Source organism: Pezoporus flaviventris, unplaced genomic scaffold (assembly GCF_033815535.1).
Source record: "Pezoporus flaviventris isolate CSIRO_AGI_PZ_B2104156 unplaced genomic scaffold, CSIRO_AGI_Pfla_v1 ptg000066l, whole genome shotgun sequence".
Classification (NCBI taxonomy): Eukaryota; Metazoa; Chordata; class Aves; order Psittaciformes; family Psittacidae; genus Pezoporus; species Pezoporus flaviventris.
In genome coordinates this window covers 8,453,486-8,473,129 of record NW_026892614.1, presented here as the reverse complement: position 1 = coordinate 8,473,129, position 19,644 = coordinate 8,453,486, and the positions used below count along the sequence as shown (strand labels likewise).

Here is a 19,644-nt window from a genome sequence, read left to right as displayed (position 1 = left end):
CCAAAGTAATTTCACATATATACTGTTGGCATATTTAATATTCTGCAGGGTATTCACAATAGGTATCAATGAAATACCTCACGGAAAGAAAAAATATCCATATTCCAATTTTTTTTTCTTTACATTATTCAAATAGATTTTGGGAATAAAAACTGGATCAAATGAGAGGGAAACCCGCAGAAGGACATGCATTCATACCAAACTGATTACAGAAAATGCTTTTCACACCAGTGATGCAGAGTTATTTATTGTCATAAAATACCGACTTCAGCATAAAACCAACCAAACAACAATAACAAAAACCCCCAAACAAACAAAAAATCCACCAACCAAACCACACACAAAATAAGGGTTTTTTTAACTTCTAATCTTCTAACAAGTTAATGCCTGTTTTCTTTGGCCATGCTAATACTGGGGTGTGATTTAAAAAAACGGTATCTGAACATCCTAATATTCAGCTACTAGAATAATAGTTAGCTATCAAACTGCTGACAGATTATTCCCCCCGATTAAAATTTAAAACCATTCATTTGATGACACATATCAACATGTAATCAGATGTAGCAAAAGCTTGTTACAAAAGCCAAGCTCACATTTTTGTGTTTTCTATGTTTTAGCTGTGCTGAGATAAAGCACTGACTTTTCTTCTTGGTTCACAATGGGAGAATACTCTGCTTACAAGTTCACTACTGTGAAGCCTTGTTGTTAGTGTGAAGAATCACAAAAACATGTGTAAGAAGGCAGACAGGATTCAATACCTTTCCCAACATTTGAAATGTGGTATTTCCAACTGTTCATCAGTTCTAGTCATTTCCCTGGAAGTGTAAACAACTCAAGTTTAAGATTTCACTAATAGGGATAAATACTCAGCAGGTTAGTGGGAAGGGAGAGTGATACTCCATGAACTAGTTGGTACAGGAGCCTTTTTCAGGTTTCATTTTTAAAGAACCCTACTATGTCATCTAGATTTTTCAGGTAATAAAGGCAATTTATCCTTATAATGAGACCATTTCTATCCAAAGAGATTTCAGGTGGCTGACTTCAAGATGCACAGGAAAATATTTCCTGTTGTACAACATGCCTGTGATTACAAATTACTTGCTAATGTAAAGAATGACAGACTGTTGCATTATGCAAACCTCTCCTTACTCTTTTGCATCCCTGTAAATGCAGCCACTTTCCTGGTTTGATTGTACTATGCACTGTAACAATGGGTTTCACCTAACAAGCTATTCAGAAAACTCTTACACAGTATGCAGGGCATCTCAGTCCATTTCCTTGCTGCTAAAAGTAACATGAAAAATGCTTTCAAACATCATCTGAGACAGGAGTACTTAGAAGCACCTTAAATTCTCATTAAATATTCACTAGGCCTGTCCACAGTATCAGTTTTATTGTGGTCCCAAACACAGTTAAGTCATGTACTACTGCTGCAGGAATTGATGTCTTGAAGGAAATCTCCTCTCCCCCACACAGACTGAGTATTTTCAAAGTCTCATGCATGAAGAAGAAAAAGAAAGGGGGGAGGGAAATCACAGCTAGAATTTAAAAAAAAAACTATTTTCTTTTAGCAATTCTAGACCTACATTATAATCACTGTGAGATAAATGCTCTAACCTCCATCTGCACCATCCCAATCTTTCTCCTCCCACATCAGTGCTGAATTTGCAGAACAGAAGAATGAATAAACTGAGAACATTAAAAAAAATATTTTAGTTAGAAAGACTTGCATGTGGTTTGAGAACAGCACTGACATCTTATTTATGTCAGATTTGACTAGGCTGGGACCTCTATGTAGCTCCTTTCTCTGCCTTTTGGGAATATGCCATACCCAATTACTGGAGCAACACTTCTTCTGGAGTCCAAGCTAATGGAGAGGTAGCCTAAGAGAGTACCTTGACATAGGTCTAAAAAGAAAACAAAGGGAGGAAAATAGAAGCTGGCTTACGTGCTCCAGTTTGTCTTTCCTCCTCAACCAGACACTGGCACTGTAGTCCTGCTGCTTGACAGTGCTGTAGAAGTTCGCACCTACTCTGGTGAGGCTTGGGGAAGGCTCTCTGGGTCTGCTCTTCAGCCTCATCTGCTCGAAGCCCTCATGGGGGGATGAGGAGAGCCAGTCATGCCTGACTTCCATCTTGACATGACAAGGCAAAGTCCAAAGAAAAAAAAAAAATCAGAAGAAATCAAGAAATTAAGAAGCACTAGATGAAGAGGGTCCAGAAAAGAACAAGATGGGGGAAGAAGGAAGAGAGGCAAAGCAAAAACGCCCCCAAAACCACAAAACGGGAAGAGAAAGGGAAGAAAAAGAGAAATAACAAGGTAGGAGGAGTGGAGGGAGAAGAAAAGGCTGCAGGTACGAGAGGAGCAAGCCGAGAGAGATGAAAGAGGAAAGAAGAAGACGCTCCAAGATGCCGCTGCGCGTTGCCCTCGCCGCCAGCAAGCTGCAGCCCAGGACCGACGCAGCGGGACGCGGCTGCTCGCGGCTCTGCCCGGGACGGAGGTGCGGCCCCGCACAGACCGAGGCCAGGCCGGGCGGGGCTGCTGCCGCCCGCCCGCCCGCCTGCAGGTTGGCGCAGTGGAGGGGCCACCGCCCGCCCGGGGATGAAGCCGGCTCCTCCCCCGGCTCCCCCTCCTCGGCAGCCACCTTCGGGGAAGCAGAAAGCAGCGCGGAAGAGCCTCGCTATTGCCGCTAGGAACACGACTGCCACCCCCTCCTGGGGGGCAGGAGGCTCCCCTGGGGAAGTTCTCTCGTCCCGAAGCAAGCCAACCCGCTCCCCGGACCTCGCCGCGGGGCTCGGCGGCCGGCTGCCCCTCCGTCTCCTGGAAGCCTTTGTCCGAGCTCCCCGCACCGGGGGCTCCCGGGGCCCCGCCATCCTGCCCTGCCCGGGGTGAGATGCACCCCTCGCCGCCGCCCGAACCTGCCGCTGTGAGCGGGAGGTGCGGGGCTGCAGGCCACCTCTCTGTGTCGCCCCCGTTCCTCCCTTCCTGGGCAGGGGCTCCCGGCGCTCTGAAGCGTAACCAGACCAAGCTGACAGTTCCTCGCCCGGGGTAACCAGAAGCTCACTTCACCTGGTCAGGGGGCGAAAGCGTCAGGCCCCGGGCGGCAGGAGCCTCGGGTCCAGGTCTTGCCTGGAAGCCCTCAGCCTCCGCAAAGACTCAGCTAGCACCAGACCTCAGAACTGAAATCGCTTCTGTGGTCACAGCGTGCCAATGTCGCTGGAATGCCCACACCCCTTGTTACCTGACACCCAGGTAGTGCTCTGCAAAAACGAGGCGTTTTGGGGTGGTTTCTATAGTCCACTACCGTCTCCTGTAATGAAGTTGGTTTGTGTTGCTATTCAGCTCAAACTTGTTTCAGCGGGGAAAAAAAAATAAATAAAAAAATCTTTCCTTTTTCATGCTATGAAAAGCCACCTCGCTTATTGCCCACACACTCTGCAAAGCTATATTAGGCACAGATAAGAAAACTTTCTTACGTAGCATCAAGAAATAATTATTGGAGCTCAGAACCACATTTCATTTTCTGGTGAATATTTGCTGGCAGACAATCTGTAGTTTGCCAGAGGTATAAACTGATGTAGCTACTCAGATACTGAAAGTCTGCACTTGAATCCAGTTCAGTGAAAATAGCCTTTGAATGGTGAAACAGTTCATTCGAACTAGTTGGTAAGAACATTATAAAAGACCTCTCTGCTAACCACCTCATCTGGAGTGAGCTTCACTTCCACCTGAAGTAAGGTTTAAGGTATCATTATGGTTGGGCTCAAGGTATATTGCTACAAAAAATAATTCAGAAACCAGACAAATAATGAAAGTTTTCCTTTCAAAATTCTAAGGATAAAGGCAAAACTCACATCACACCTCATAAGTGAGGATTATTATTAAGATGCAATACTGCTATCCTTACAAAATGTTGGAAAAACAAACTGAACAGTAATGGGGATTTGGTAGGAACATGAAGTACAGCATTTTCCCCCCAAAAAAAGGTAATTTTACAATATTTACCTGAATACTACCAAAAAAATCCCCAAGACACTCTGAAAGCATAAACAAAATAACAAGAAGACCCATCGACGTAAATACTTTTTACTTACCAGTATAAAAAACTTGCAGCTTTCTTGTTAATAACTTCCTCTCTAATTTCTTCAGTTGGTAGCGTAAATCTGGGTATTTCCGTTATCGTCAATACATTCTCATAACACCTGGAGCAAAAACTAGGACCATGTGACTGCATGCAGGACACACCTGAAGGCACTGAGATTTAAAGTATGGCATGTCACAGCTGCAGTAGTTTTAAGTTCAGGCAGAATAATGTGATTAAAAGTTCTGCTGAACTGAACTTTAGCTGCAGATGCCCATTTATGAATTGTATATGCTTATAGATGCAGCTACTGCCAAAGGATTGGTATACATACAGATGTTCAGTCAAAAAGAAGAAAAGAAAAAGCCTCTGAGTTTCTTCATGTGCTGTAAGGACAGCCTGCTTTATGTTGGTTTTGCATAAGAAGTTTCACATTGTTCCTATAGCAGTATAAAGCACTTCAACCTTTTCCTTATTCCTCTGGGCTTTCTTGTTTATGCTGTTTGCAAATATAAAAAAAGAAGAAAAAAAAGAAAAACCAGACCCACAAGAAAAGTTTCTTGTAGTGCTCTGTAGTTGCCGCTTGCTTTCCTCCCCATTCCTTAATCCTATGACAGACCAGAATCAATATGCCACTGTACTTCATTACAATATGTTGTCCCATTCTTCCATGTATGTCACCTTTTCTTGGGAAGAAGATTTAGAGTTAGAAAACACAGCCTAAAGACTATAATTTTTTTTGTGTTTTCATAAAAATTTTACTCAGGCAAAACAACAAGCTATGAATACAAAGTCAGTCCCTAGCAAATACATAGCCATTAATCTAATTTTAAAGAGTTAAAGAGCTATTTCCCAGATTTTCTTTTCCAGCTCATTTCTAGTTTGGACCTATGCAGGAGACAAGTTTGTTCAAACCACAACCACAAGCATACCAACCAGCTCAGTTCAGATATAGCTCAACTCATTAATATTCCATCAGTTCTGTAGTAGGCCAGCAATTCCAGTTGGCTGTATGCACTGGATTAAATAGCTGTCTTTCTCTTCCGTGCAATTTTCAGAATTATCCAAACACCTGCTCCCGTCAAGGCCTTTTCCTTCCATAGCCAGAAGACTACCGCAGCAAGGATGACTGAAAATACAAACTTACGTTGTTAGCTATAGGTGCACGTCATGCATATCATAACATGATTTTACTTTACCACAGTTCACGCTACACTCTTCTCTAATTCACTGCCAATTTTAACATCAAAACTTGGAGAAATTCCTTCTAAGGCAATCTACATTTTCTGTACCAATAGGGTGAATGCTGTAGGGGGCAGGGTAAACTCAGGCCGACATGAAGAAGATAATCAGATGTAAGTAGAAACATAGGGCTACAATATATTTACTTAAAATAAAATATATAAATATATAAATAAAAAAAAATATAAATAAATTAAAAAGAGACAGCTTCTTTTTCTTCCAAAAACTTGCCCAGACAAGTTTTAAGGAAACTTCTTCCTGTGCTCCATCTTTCTAATTTTTTTTATATTAAGGGGTTCTTAGCAATACAGCATATGTATAAGAGCATTAGACCTTTTACCAACAAATGGCATATACCTAGAAATACAAAAAGTTTCTATAGCAAGACCTTATTATGGCTGGATAGCTAATATACACACATGCACACACTTGTAACAGAACCATAGAATGGTTTGGATTGGAGAGGAACTTAACATCATCTATTTCCAACCCCTGTGCCATGGACAAGGACACCTCCCAGTAGACTAGGTAACAGATTCAAGGTTTTCTTACAAAGCATTAATTTATGCTACAGAGCTGGCCTTCACACAAGCCATGGCCCGCTTTTAGAATGTACTACACCTGACTGAACCAGCAGGTAGCAAGTGCCTGCAGGCTTCAGCTGGTGTGCAGTTAGAGGGCTGTGCCGGACACCAGCCTCAATAGCAGCACTGTGCCTGGCAGCCAGACAGAAGGTAACTGCCCCCTTCTTGCCCAGTTCAGCTGAACTTGCTTTCTCATCTAGAAATTGCCAAGACCCAGGTAGGGTGATCTGTGTAACCTTCCCAAAACACTGGCATGTCCCAGACAAAATTACTAGTTTTTCAAGCAACTTTAGAATTACCAAACCACCAGCTTCTGCTTAGCCACCCAAATTATAGCAACCTACAAATTAAAAACCCATTGCAGCAGTCTCTTTGCTTCTTGCTGACAGGCTTGCCATGTATGTCTCCCAGCCTATCAGCTCCTAACTCTTGGAAGCAGCTGCCAGTCACTGAAACATGGGTTTGCCACAGGGAAAGACCAGAGAGAAAAGATAAAGAGGGTTGTTTTCTTTTCTGCATAGTGAGATCTCATACAGTACCATGCACAGGGTCAGAAGGGTAAAACTCACTAGATGCGAAGTAAGAAAACAGTAAGAAAAAGCTAGAATCCTACATGGGGAGTTGTAAATAATTCCTGTATTGTGTATGCTGCGTACACGACCGTTGTACATTATATATGTATCTTCAGTTTACGGACAAGAATTGAAGTCACAAATATTTAATTGTAGGGTGAAAGCTAAGGCTGCTGCAAAGATTTGGAGTTGGAGGTGCTTCAGATTTCAGTCTATGAGCATATGAAATGTCTACCTCAGAAATTACGTGGAAGCATTGTCTAGTACTGATAAAGTTCTCTGCTTTAGCCTCCACGTGTCTTTCTGGATTCAGCTACTAACCAAACTGTTCTGTGTCTCTTGCCTCAAATTTTAACCCCAAACTCTTTCTTCTTTGCACAATTCCTGATTTTTAAAAAAGCCACACATACAAAACAGCCACCTGTTAGGAACATCATGACTCTTTGAGACATCTCTCCTGTCAGATTTGGTTGAAATCTGAACCTATCAGTCTGGGACTGACAGACAAATAGCATAATTATATCAGCTTTATTTCCTTTAGAAACCAAATAAAAATATCTGAGAGATCAACTAGTTCATTTCCCATTTGAAATTAAAGATTATCCTGTAAATATCATCAACATTTCCAATTAACCTAGAACTGCAGGGCTAGAATTTTTCTCCTATGCCATCCTTTCTACCTCCATATAACCTAAGGGAACACTAAACCAGCCCCTCGGGCCCATCGCCTGCTGAATACATACCAGTGTGGACTGGAGTTCCCTTACTTTCACCAGGGGTTGTGACAGAATATATAATATTTTTTATCTCAAATCCAAATCTGCCTTCTCTCTTTCTCCTCTCTTTCATCCACCCATCCACACCCATGCACACATTGCTAAAGAACATTTTCTGTTCTGGGCCTCAATAATCTTGTCCAGACAATATTTCATCCTGCACCTTAAAATAACATTCATTAGTGGCACATACTAATGGGGCCAAATTCTGTCCTCCATTACACCTCAATGTCCCCACCAGAGTCACGAAACAAAAATAACTGTATAATGAAAGTGTAACCAGGGGGCAAAATGTGGCCTACATTTCTTTAAAATAAGTCTGCAGCAAGTAATGCTTGTCCATGTCCCCTGAGAATAAGACTCTTTACATCTTCGTGAAGGGCAATGCCTTTTTTTGCTGTTTACTGGGTAGGTTCACATCTATCTATCTCAGCTTAGGTTCTTCGTGCTGAATTTATCTGTTTGATGCAGTGAAGTGCAATAGGCAGACTGCTGACAAGATCTAAGCTCTTGAATACTTCTGCTCTGAAGTGAGTAGTTAAAATTGTTCCAGAGGAGGGGTAGTCAACAGAAGAAAAAGACTGTAAGGGACAATGTTTTTTCCAATGAACTGGAACTGGAAGCACAGCAGGTGTGGGATATGTGCCACCAGAAGGAGGGATCTCCAGGGATAGAGGAATGCTTTTCACTTTTATTCTCAACACATACACTAATTATAGTTGATAACAAGGGATATATGCTCTATACTTGCACAATATGAGCTGTAGGGAGAGAGGAGAGAGAAAACTTTCATGAATATTAACGTATAAACGACAAAGAACATAAAGAAAAAAATCCAATTACAGGGTGGAAGAAGTAAAACGTCTGTGAATGTTCTTGGTTTTGTTTGTTGTTTTCTTTTTTTGTGGCTAGATTGGTAGGACCATATAGGGAAAGAACAGGCTTTAAGATTAGTACTCTGAAAAGTTTCAGAGTATATTCTTATGATTCATAGATATAGGGCAAAAGAAAAAATATATTAAAAAAAAAGGGATAGAACAGCATGAAGATTTTTTTCCCCTTAAAATAACAGAGTACCTCTGTAATGTACATCTGTATTTAGAAAAATTTTCACTAACAGAGCATTAGCTCGGGAAGTGTGCAAAGAGCTCTCTTACACATAAGACTTTTAGCCTTTTCTTCAGTTTCCAATAAAATCTTGTTTCTACCATATGAAAGAGCATACTTTAAAACAATTGAAAATCTTTTCACACAGAAATTTGTGTGCCTTCTGATTATTCTTCAATATACTCTACATAATTTCAGAGCACAGAATTTGTTGATACTATTTCTCTGATCCAAAGTAAAATGCCCTAAATTATAACTGCCCTTTGGAAATTAGCTCAGAACTTCCTGCTCAATAATGTCAAGCTGCATGCTACAGTATCAGAAGCTTTAACTCAAACTGTTTTCTAGTTGCTGTAAGACTTACAGGTAAAAGTGGTTCATCTGTATTTGTGCCATTCTGTGTACTATACATACAGTCAATTTAAAACATTTTGCACTGAAGTGTTTATAAATATTTGGATGCTGGCTTCCATTGAAATACACATGAAAGGATCATTATTTACTGAAATATTTCCCACTGAGAGCAAGCAGAAAGTTATGCCATGAAAGTAATATTTTTTTCCCTAAAAGAGATACGTCATCTTACATCAGATATCAGACTTGTGTGACCAGAAAGATATTTATTGATGTGACAGCACCTAAAAGAAGACAATATGGCATTAACTTCATGCTTGTCTTTGTACTCTGATCCAACTGATCTAATAGCATTTAGGGTGACTGTCATTCAATCAGACCAGCTATGCATAGAAGAGCAGACTGGAAAGACAATGTTCACACATGGTGCAGGATAAAAGGACAGGCTGAAGAAGCCTGGATTTAGATCAGTTTGGTTTACGGGGAGCCATGTCCTTACATGCACCTTATATAAAGCTTGATTTTTGTCAAGGTAGATGAACCTTCCTGGTATCAGAACACCATTTTTATTTTTGCCTTGTAGTGTTACACCCCACAAATTGGTCCCTATTGCCTGCTTTTTATCACCATCTTATTATAAGAGTTTCTTTTTCCTTAGCATTTCGCACCAATAGTTGTTCCCTCTCACCTCTTCTCCTCCTTCCAAATAACACTTGATACATTCTGTGTTCTTTTCCTGTTGTTTTTTTTTTTCCCTGTACCTTACCACTCCTTCACTCTGTTACTTTGTTTTCAGACTTAGTGAAATAGCACCAGGGCTCTAAAGTAGTCAAGAGTCTGAGGAAGTCTGGAATGCAACTGTCAAAGGAGTGTGATTAACATCAAGAAGTCCAGTTGAGGACATACTAGTTTGGCAGAATGAGTGTAGTATTTTCAGCACCCTCACTGGTGTTGTGGTAAAGACCTAGTATAGAACCATAGTGAAATCCTTTACTACACAACTAGTGGGTTGAAATTTCACCTGTAGTGTTTAATGATTAACACAAAAGCATGGTGCATCTTCTGGCTAAGTAGTGGAATGAATTCCAGGAGACCTTACCTCAATCATTAGGTCCATTATGGGCTAGTGAATTATTTTTGGCATGTCACTTACATTCTTTGTATCTGAATGATATCTGCTAAATTAGAATAACATTGCTTCATTTTTCCAGTCTGTCTTGTTTATTTAGATAGAGAACTTGAGAGGCAGAGAATATCACTTAGAATACTCCTGTGCATAACCTGACAAGAAAGAGTCCCAAGATGTCTGTTGCAGCAAAACTGAACGTGACACTATCTGTAATTTATTTATATTGTACCTGTGCTATAATGTATGCTAGTCACTGATGAATCCTAGCCTTCAGAAAGCTTCTCCTGAAATGTTAAGCATGTATGTAAACCTTATAGAATGGGGAAGAATGAGTAAGTTTCTTCCCTGTCCTAAAAGTATTATTTTTCAATACATATGTTTCTGTTGTATTTGACATACTCAAAAGGTGGCTGGAACTTCTTTTGAATATGTCAAAAGGAGTTTGGAACTCACCAGAAAAGCAGTTGGTTCAGACTTAATTTTATGCATTTGCATGTACTTACTGTGTGCAGTTGTGTTAAAGATATGTGACCAATATTTTACTGAATTATTGATGGCTGTCATTCAGAAGGACTAAAGCTATCTGTGACGTCTTTGGAACATAGGATGGTCTGACTTTCTGTGAACTTCTGGGATGAGGTTAGCATAACTGAAGACAATACATTTTGCTTTTAGAGTGACAGCTTTAAAGAAACACTCTTAGCTCATCCTTACTGAGTGTATCCTCACTTGGAAGATATATTGGTAGACAAAGGCTAAATGAGGGAGCGTAGTTATATATCTGCAGCATCAGGCAGCACTGCTATAGCTCTACCTTGTCACAGCCACCTCTGAGACATGCTCCTGTTGAATTCTAACAAAATTCACAGGAAAGGTATTGTAAGAAAAGAGGTATTTTTCCTTGTGAGCACTCTCAATGGCTTAAACCAAGTCTTCCTGTAATGAAAAATTAAAATTGTGATATTGGAAAACTTATGTTCTTAAATTACCAGAACTGCTGTAAACACATGAGGGAGGAACTGCAGTCATCACATGCTTTGCATACCCTACTCCAGAAAGGAAGAATTCCAATTTTTCTTTTTGAGGGACTGAAAAATAAAAAAAAAATTAACCTTTCTTCAAAGTGGAGTACTGACTGTTTCCAAGGCCTAGAAATTACTATGGATGTTCAAGATATGCTGTATCACCCTTTCCTAAAAATTGTTTGTGGTGTGTATGATCCCTTTTTATAGTGCTCAAGAAGGATAAGATTAATCCCCGAGATGTGCAGCAAGTAGTTCATGCATGTACTGCCTTGTTTTAAAGATGAGCATATACAAGATAGACATCTTACCTACCCACTTTACTTTCTTCTGTCACTAGGACTTTTTTATGTAGAAAACATTTGGAATTGTGATAGTCCAGAGGAAAAGGTAGGCAAGATGATGCAGTAAAAGTTATCTTATTATTTATTAGGAGTACTAGGTTATTGGGGGGAAGGGGGGGGGGGGGGGGAAGGGGGAGTGTTATTTGTTTTCCAGTGAATTGGTAGCATTCTACTTCCCTTCTATAAAATATTAAATTATTCTCATGTAGGGAAATTGTGTCACTATAGGTATGTTCAGCATATATTAAACTAGAAGCTCAAAAACTTGAAGCAGTTACATAGATGCTCAAACCCTCCTACCCAATTTATCAGGAGTTCTAGAATTTACAAATTCAGATACAAATTCTTGAAACATTAAAATACAACCAACATAAGGCCAAATTGTGTACTGCTGGAACTGCAAAATGGCAATTAAATTATATGAGGTTTACATTTGGGGCACAAAAATCTCATTTCCTCTAGAGGCAAGTGGAAAGAACAAACAAGCAATGCCAATGCTGCAAATCCATCATTGGGTGCTCCAATGAAACTGCCACAGAGTGTAATTAAAGTGCAGGGGACGGAAGACCTGAAGTGACCATCTTCATTTTCCCCAGTAATGATACCAGAGAACTGCCTTGTATTCTCTTTAATGTAAAGTTTTCTGACCTACCTTTAGTGGAAGGAGATTCCACGGCCTCTCTCAGCTGCCTTTGCCAGTGCTTATCCTTTGAAAGAGGTTGTTGGTATCTACCCTGAATCTGTTTTGCTATTAATTCTCTTTTTCGTTTCTTTTTTTTTAACAAGTGTGTAAGAGTGACAGTGAGTAAACCAGTCACTGTTCTTTTTCTAATACTCTTTCCTTGTCCAAATTATGGCTACGTGTCTCCTTACCACTTACCTCAGCTCTCTTTCAGACAAAAGACATCTACCTTTTTCTTAAGGTAGATGTCTTCTAAACCATATATTCTTACTGTGTCCTTTTTTAGTTACTTTAATTAGTCTATTTTTCCCCTAATACATGGTGCCAAAGACCTGATGTGGTGCTCCAGCTGAGACCTTGCAGAGACCAATTACAACAGATTTGTTTTCTCTTATTACTTGTATATAATGCTGCTTTTTTCTACAGTCAACACTGAGCTTCATCTTGCTTGCACGAGAAACACTTTGCTGGGTTATATTTCAGTCGTGGTTTCTTATAAGCTGCCTGTCATTCTCTGCAGGATGATAGCATAAGCAGTTACCACTTAGATTTTTTATGTGGACTTTTGATTTTTGGTTTGGTGGTACTTTTGTTCCCCAAATACAAAGCCTTATTAATTTCAATTTGTTCACTTCAGAATACTTTTGCAATTTATCATGACTATTTTGAATTCTGATCCTGTCTCCCACATAAAATGTCTTGTATCTTTCACAAGTTTGGTGGTGCTAATCTACACTCTATTATTCCTGACATTAAAGCTGATACTGGTTAGGACTGGTAAAAACACTGTAAGACACTTGATATCTCCACTCAGTCTGACACCAAAACGTTGGTATCTGCTTTTCCAATCAGTTTGATTCCTGTCCTATTTTATCTATCCCTCCTGTTTTTCAGAAGATGGTTCCATGTTCTGTGAGAGCAAGACAAGCATCTTGTCATCAAGTGTTCATTTGCCAAACAAGGAATCTGCTCCTTCCCTGGAAAAAAAAGGAAGGAACAAAACTAGAAAGAGCCTGAAAACATTGACACAATTCGTTCTTTCTCTAGTCTGTTACAGGAACATCATGTGGGGTGGAACCAAAGTATCACTGAAGTCCTGATATAGCATGTCAGTGAACTACCACGTAAGGCAAAAGTACATCTTTCTACTGAGGTTGCCAGACACAGTTATCCTTATTAGAATATTAAAGTAATTTGGAAGTTTTCATTCTGATACCTGCCCAATTTTTTTTTTTTTTTTTTTTTAGTGTATTAAAATCTCAGCAACCCACCATTTCTTAGAGCAAGATTAGGAAGACTTTTTGAGAGGTATTAGTATAATTCTTAGTATAATACTTTGGAAGAGAAGTAGAATTTCAAAAAGGTTGATTTTGTACCAGGAAAGTGCTTCCCCATTTCTTGTAAAAATCCATCCACAATTGACCTATTGTACTTTTAATTCTTACAGCTCATTATATACATCTTAGAACTCACATGGAATTCTAAGAACTTCCCTAAAGACACTTCCTTCCATTTCCTTGTGTCCTGTTGCTGGTTGCCAGGGAGAGATCAGCACTTCCCTCTCTGCTGCCCCCCTTGAGGATATGTTTTGTCCAAAATGATCATGGAGTTTTTATCAAGTCATACCCCATTAATGACTGTGGGATCACAGTTTGAGAATGCAGACAAAGAGGGTGGACTACCTTGATGAGGATTGAGCAGCATTGTGGAATCTGGTAATTGGACTCAGGGCAAAAGGGACTTAGAGTGAACAGACTGTCTGGGAAGAATAATTTAGCATTTAGCTGTGTGCCTGCTGTATAAAGATCTTTGTAAGTTCAATCTTTCCTATTCAAACTATAATTCATCTTTTTCAGTCTGCTGTGAGGGATCCACAATTCAAGATGAGAGTATCATTACTTACGTTTGATTTTAGAGATGCATCCTTCAACACTCTTTAATATACTTCAGTTTTATCAGCTAAAAAAAAATAAATCTGTAAGAGTTTTATATTTAGTTTTCTGTACCCGTAATATAGTTAAACCAACTTCAGTATTTATGCATATGGTAAGGGAATCCATTTTGAACAACTTTTCAAAGAGCAATTTCTTCAAAGACTTGGTTATTAGTAATGAATATGTCTTGCAAATCTAGTAAAGCAGTCAACCTGTATAATGTTTTTTTATAACACAAGATGTAAAGAGGTTCAAAATGGAGATGAGAAAAGCATTCAAAACAGTTAAAAATTATGGTGATATTACAGTTATTGTAATTCTAACATTCTATCATAGTATTTTTATAATGATCTATTCTTATATTTTGGGTAGGCAACTCAGCACATTTTCTAAATTTGACAGATTTAAAATTCTTCTCCTTCTTATTCTGTTATTCTTTTATCTATCACATTTACCTGGACTCTTCCTGATGTTCTTCCTGTCTTCTCCCTCACTCATAGCTATCTATGCACAAGACCATTCTAGCAGGGTGAAATGCCCTTTCAGTCCGTTACGTCTTTCTAGCACGGTTCATATTGTTCTTAGCCTAATTTTAGCTGTAGTGAGTCACTTTTCTTCACCTTCTGTGTGGAGTCACTTCTCCACACAGAGGAACCTATAACTTAGATGTAGAAGCATTTTTTAGCCAAGACTTGCTTATTTACTTAACTGATAGGATGGGTGAACCCTAAACTCTTAACAGCCTAGCATGCTGCTCATGAGCAAAGAGGCAGAGTCACTGAGAGCTGATACTCCTCCAGTATTCTACCAAAACATGTCTTTCTTAGACTGAAATAACTGTCTGGGAAAGACACATGATGAACCTCATCTGAAAGAGCAGTGGGATGTGCCTCTAGATATTTTCAGAAGTAAAAGAGAAACACCGATATGGGTAGGGCTTTGCAGAGATGAAGCTAACATTCAGGATAAGCTAATACCAGTCACCTGAATGGATTGGGAAATAGATATTTGCCTTCTAGTATAGGACTGTTTCTATCATTATTTTAAGCTTTAGTACAGCTTGGTTTTTTTCTCTTATTCTGGACAATATGAATTTTATTATTGTGATAAAATGAGTAATTGTTTGGGGCCTCCAAAACAAGAAGGATGTGGACCTGCTTGAGCAAGTCCAGAGGAGGGCCATAAAGATGATCAGAGGTCTGGAGCACCTACCCTGTGAAAACAGGCTGAGAGAGTTGGGCTTGTTCAGCCTGGAGAAGGCTCTGGAGGGATCTTATGGCAGCCTTTCAGTACTTAAATGGGGCCTACAAGAAATCTGGAGAAGGACTTTTTCCACAGGCAGGTACTGATGGGACAAGGGAGAATGATTTTAAACTGAAATAGGGTAGGTTTAGATTAGACATTAGGAAAAAATTCTTTACTATGAGGGTGGTGAGACACTGGAACAGATTGCCCAGAGAAGCTGTGGGTGCCCCAGTGTGTGTTCAAGGCCAGGTTGGATGGGGCTTTGAGCAACCTGGTGTAGAAGGTGTCCCTGCCTGTGGCAGAGGGGCTGGAACTAGTTGATCTTTAAGGTCCCTTCCAACCCAAACTTTTCTGTGATTCTATGAATGCAGTAACAAAGAATTAGCCACAAAAAATGAAAAAAGTAGGGGAAGTAAAAAGTGTGTTGCAGTTTTTTCCTAAATTTTAGTTGTAAAATACTCATGGGGAGGGCACCCATTAAAATGATTTAGGGATAGGGTACTAGAATAATAGGCTTGTAACAAAATCACACACAAAAAGTAATTAAGATCTTCCTACTGTCTCAGATTCTCATTCCCTATCAGTTTCATTCCTTGAAGGAAAATGTTATAGACAGCAATCTCCTGACTCTTGAAGCCTCATAACTTGAGATATTATGACAGTAATTCTTATGATATGTACTTTTCAGAGGAGCTGAATGTTAACGGAAGAGTATTCACAATATCACAAATAACACCCAACATGCAGGTATAATAAAGTACTACCTTCTAATGTGCCTTCTTTACTGCAAGAAGAAGCTGGGTGCAAAAGTGATTGTGGTAGGGAGGGCTGGGACTCTCATAGGAGCATGAATTCCCCATGTTATCTTCCTTAGCTACTTCCTGAGAACAAGAAAAAAAAAAAAGAGAAGTTTGGGGTGGGGGTAGAGGAAATGATTGCACAGAGAGAAATAGCAAGTTCAGGCCATGTACAAAATAGTGTGGGCTAAATGATGTCCTGGGTAGTGTAAAAAGGAGCTGTCCAGAGCTGAGGGAGGAGGTGTCTAAAACCACATGGAAAACACAATGAATGAAGAAAATTTCCTTATATGACAAAGGGATCCTTGCAGGAAGTAAGTTTTGTAATTATTACTGTGTAAGACTGGTTACTGCATCCAAATGATGTTCAGGCTTGCTTCATCAGAAAAATAGATGCTAAGATAGTAATTAATAATTCAATTGGAACTAGACGATCTCAAGGTCCTTTCCAACCCTAACTATTCTATGATTCTATGAATTGAAGTCCTTCCTTTATTTCACTACCCCAGAAATCAAACTCTGGTATTTTGCCACAGGCTTCTGGCAAAATGACTGCACATTAAAATGTCTAAAGTGCCCTTGAGGTTTTATCAGCAAGTTCTGTAGATCATAAACAGAGAAAACCCTGAAGAAATAAAAATGCACTTGTCTGTCATTTTAAAAGAGGAGAATTAAGAAAACGGATTCTAAAGAGCCTTGCTATGCTACATACAAGTATAGCTGTTTCTAATCTATTAATACCTGGCCGGGATGCTGGCCAGGATGTTGCTTGTTTTACTCATTCATAGATTCCAGCTTCTCATACAAGAAAAATGAGTAAGTTCTGGAGCAATTTCATTACCTTCAGGCCAAATTATACAGAAATGTCAAGACCAAATACACAGCTTCTGGATCTGAGCTTCAGGATAACATGAACTTCAGAACAGGAAGGGAGGGGAAAGAATGGAAAGGGAAAGAAGAGGAGGGGAGGGCAAGACAGGGAAGAGGAGTTAAGGCAAGAAAGCACGGAATTGTTGGACTCTTCTATGTTTCTATACAAGTACAAAGAGCAGAGAGGATTCCTCAACAACCCAGAGGATAGGAGCAGAAATTGTGTTTATGTTTGTCTCTCCTACCTATAGAAAAATAGCACTATGTATTTTAGTTCTGTTTACATTCTGTATTCCCAGTGAGAAAGCTAATACAAATGTGGAAACAAGGGAACGAATGCAAGAAGCTTCAGAGATTTATTGAAGTGGTATTGAAGTGGGGAAGTCTGTAAGAATGTGTTTGACTTTCACAGAGTTTAACTAAAGGCAAGAATGTGCAGTACTACATTATACACATGACTACCTCAGTGGTGTTGATATGTGATTAAACACATAGATCATGTGCAGTAACTGTGGGTGCATGGGTTTCTGTTAAACTGCAAGAGGATTTTCAGCCAGTACTGTGCTAGAAATTTCCCCAGCCAGCTACAGCTGCATGGCACACACAAATTCTGAGGCAGTTTTCTTTGGGTTTTAGTTTCGTTGCTTCTGCAGGAGGTAAACCCTACACTATCATAAACGCTGCTGCTTATGGAGAGTCAAACTATTGTTGCTGCTGTTGTTTTTCTTTGTACCTGACCAAAGTAAACAGATGTGACATAGTTAAAGAAGACATTTTTTTAGGATTCAATGGAGAGACAAACTCCCCTGCAGCAATAAAAAATACCCAAACTAAACAAACATCTGCAACAGCTTCTTAGAATGATATAGATAGGTTGAGAACTATGTGAACTAACATTCTCCTTGAACTCTTGGTGTGTCTCCTGTACTTTGGAACAACATTCTGCCTATTTTCCATTTGGCCTCTCACACAGGAGAGGGACAAAGAAAGATAAAAGAAAGGAGGATATAAAAAAAAAAACAGCAGCAGCACTTTTTTTTTTTTTTCCTTTTTATGCTGTTGAGCTTTACTTCCTGCAAAAGGAAAGAAAATGTCCTTCTATTCCTATCGCTGCCTATGGCACTTTCCTCTCTGTGGATCCCATTAATTTTAACACACTGGTCTTACCATGTACATCCGACCTCCTATCTCATTTTTGGTGCCTTTTGGTGCCCTGAAGATTCATAAGGGGAAGTAGGACACAGCTTCACAGGGAAAAAAAGGGCAAAAGCTCAAAGTAAGTGAGAAATTTCTGCAGAAATGATAGATTGCTGACAGTCTTGCAAAGCAAGGCAATACTTTCCCCTTCCTCTCTTCATTCATCTTCATTCAATTTACAGTCAGGAAGGGGACAGGTTTTCTGCAGAAGCTGATGTTCTCTCCACTGCCTAAATAATCAGAACTTGTAACAATGTGAGTGGTCATTTCTGGACTAAAATAAATAAAATTCTTACTTAAGCAATTAAAATGCAATTTACAATCATAATTAAATAAAAAAGGTGCAGATATTTCTTTGCAGTTCTCTTTACTGACTTTCTCAGTGTTAGAAATGTTATTCTTTTCATGCTTCATAAATTTCACAAAAATGAATGTAAATAGATGGTCTGTTAGCTAGACTTGGTGATTAATGATTAATAATCACACTATACTGTATTTCCTAGCGCCTAGATAGTTTTATGATACAAACACACTATTACATATCAGTTGGAATGACTGACTTCTAAGCAAACTCTTTTTCTGGGTGAGAAGTATCTTTTGTCTACTCCTGGTTCCTGATATACAACTTAGAATTACATTTTCAGTAACAGCAACTCAGAGCAGTTGAGATTTAAGCCCCAAATTTTCTTGACTGTCTTCCTCTGAGATTGCACAGGACTATAAATTATGCTGGGTAGAAAAAAATGGGAGAAAATGATGCAGTCTTATTCTGCATCAGACTCCAGAGTTTTTTTCTTATTTGATTAACAGTATTCTCTCTCAGTTCACAAGGGGAAGACCTCCCGTACAGAATGGAGCACAATTCTATTTTTATGGAGATCAGTCCAAACAGGTACTTTCTGCCTTTCTGTATTGTCCTCAAAGCCTCCGAAAATGTAATTTTTGAATGTCAAATACATTTTGTATCGTCAGAAAGTTATATATACAATAAAAAAGTCAGAAATATTCCTTATTTAAACTGAAGGTAGTTTAATATGAACATTTTAAGATCTATTTTGCATTCTGCTAACCACATCTTTTAACGTACCTGCATTTTCTTTGAACTTCTGGGCAGCATCATGATTTAATCCATACAATTCCAAAGACAGTTTAAAAAAAATTAAAATAAAATCTGCTTTCCTCAGGGCTAATCAACAGGAAACATAGAAAGTTAACTCTGCCTTTTCTTCCAGCTATTTTCCATCCAGCATAGTTTATTTAACACTTGAGGAAGTGAGGACATCTCTAGCTATAGGGAAAGAATAGTGTTTTTTAGAAAACTGTGAAAACTGCAATTGCTCCATCACGTTTTATGATGGATAAATTATAACCCTAACTCACAGTGATATTTCTAAATCCATAAAAAACTAAAAATATTTCTGAGACTTACAGAAGGTGCTGAAGAAGTGATGGATGCCGGGATTACTGATATGTCCATAGCCTCCACATTATCATTGTCCCATATAATACATATGTTTCTGGTGACATGGCACTGAAAGGTTTATTGGTGTGCATGCGTATTGGAATCTGTACCTACTACTGCATAGGCAACAGTTTTAGTTCCCCAGTGGAAAAAAAAAACCAAAAACCAAAACCAACCAAAAACCACAACTGAAGTGATTATGGAAAAAAAAATTTTCAAAAGCAGTTCCTTTTTTTTTTTTTTGTA

General features: G+C 39.1%; 1 protein-coding gene across 3 annotated transcripts in view; it reads right to left on the bottom strand.

The window, feature by feature from the left end:
* The window catches only part of PLD5 (phospholipase D family member 5), a 166,071-nt gene extending 163,483 nt beyond the window's left edge, over positions 1–2,588 (bottom strand). For 2 of the 3 annotated variants that reach the window (XM_061471155.1, XM_061471157.1), the window contains exon 1: positions 1,949–2,588. In XM_061471155.1, the coding sequence (XP_061327139.1) occupies positions 1,949–2,134 (186 nt within the window). In that variant the 5' untranslated portion in view covers positions 2,135–2,588. The remainder of the gene's footprint in view (positions 1–1,948) is intronic. The other variant, XM_061471159.1, reaches the window with a different exon arrangement.
* Positions 2,589–19,644: the final 17,056 nt, after the last annotated feature.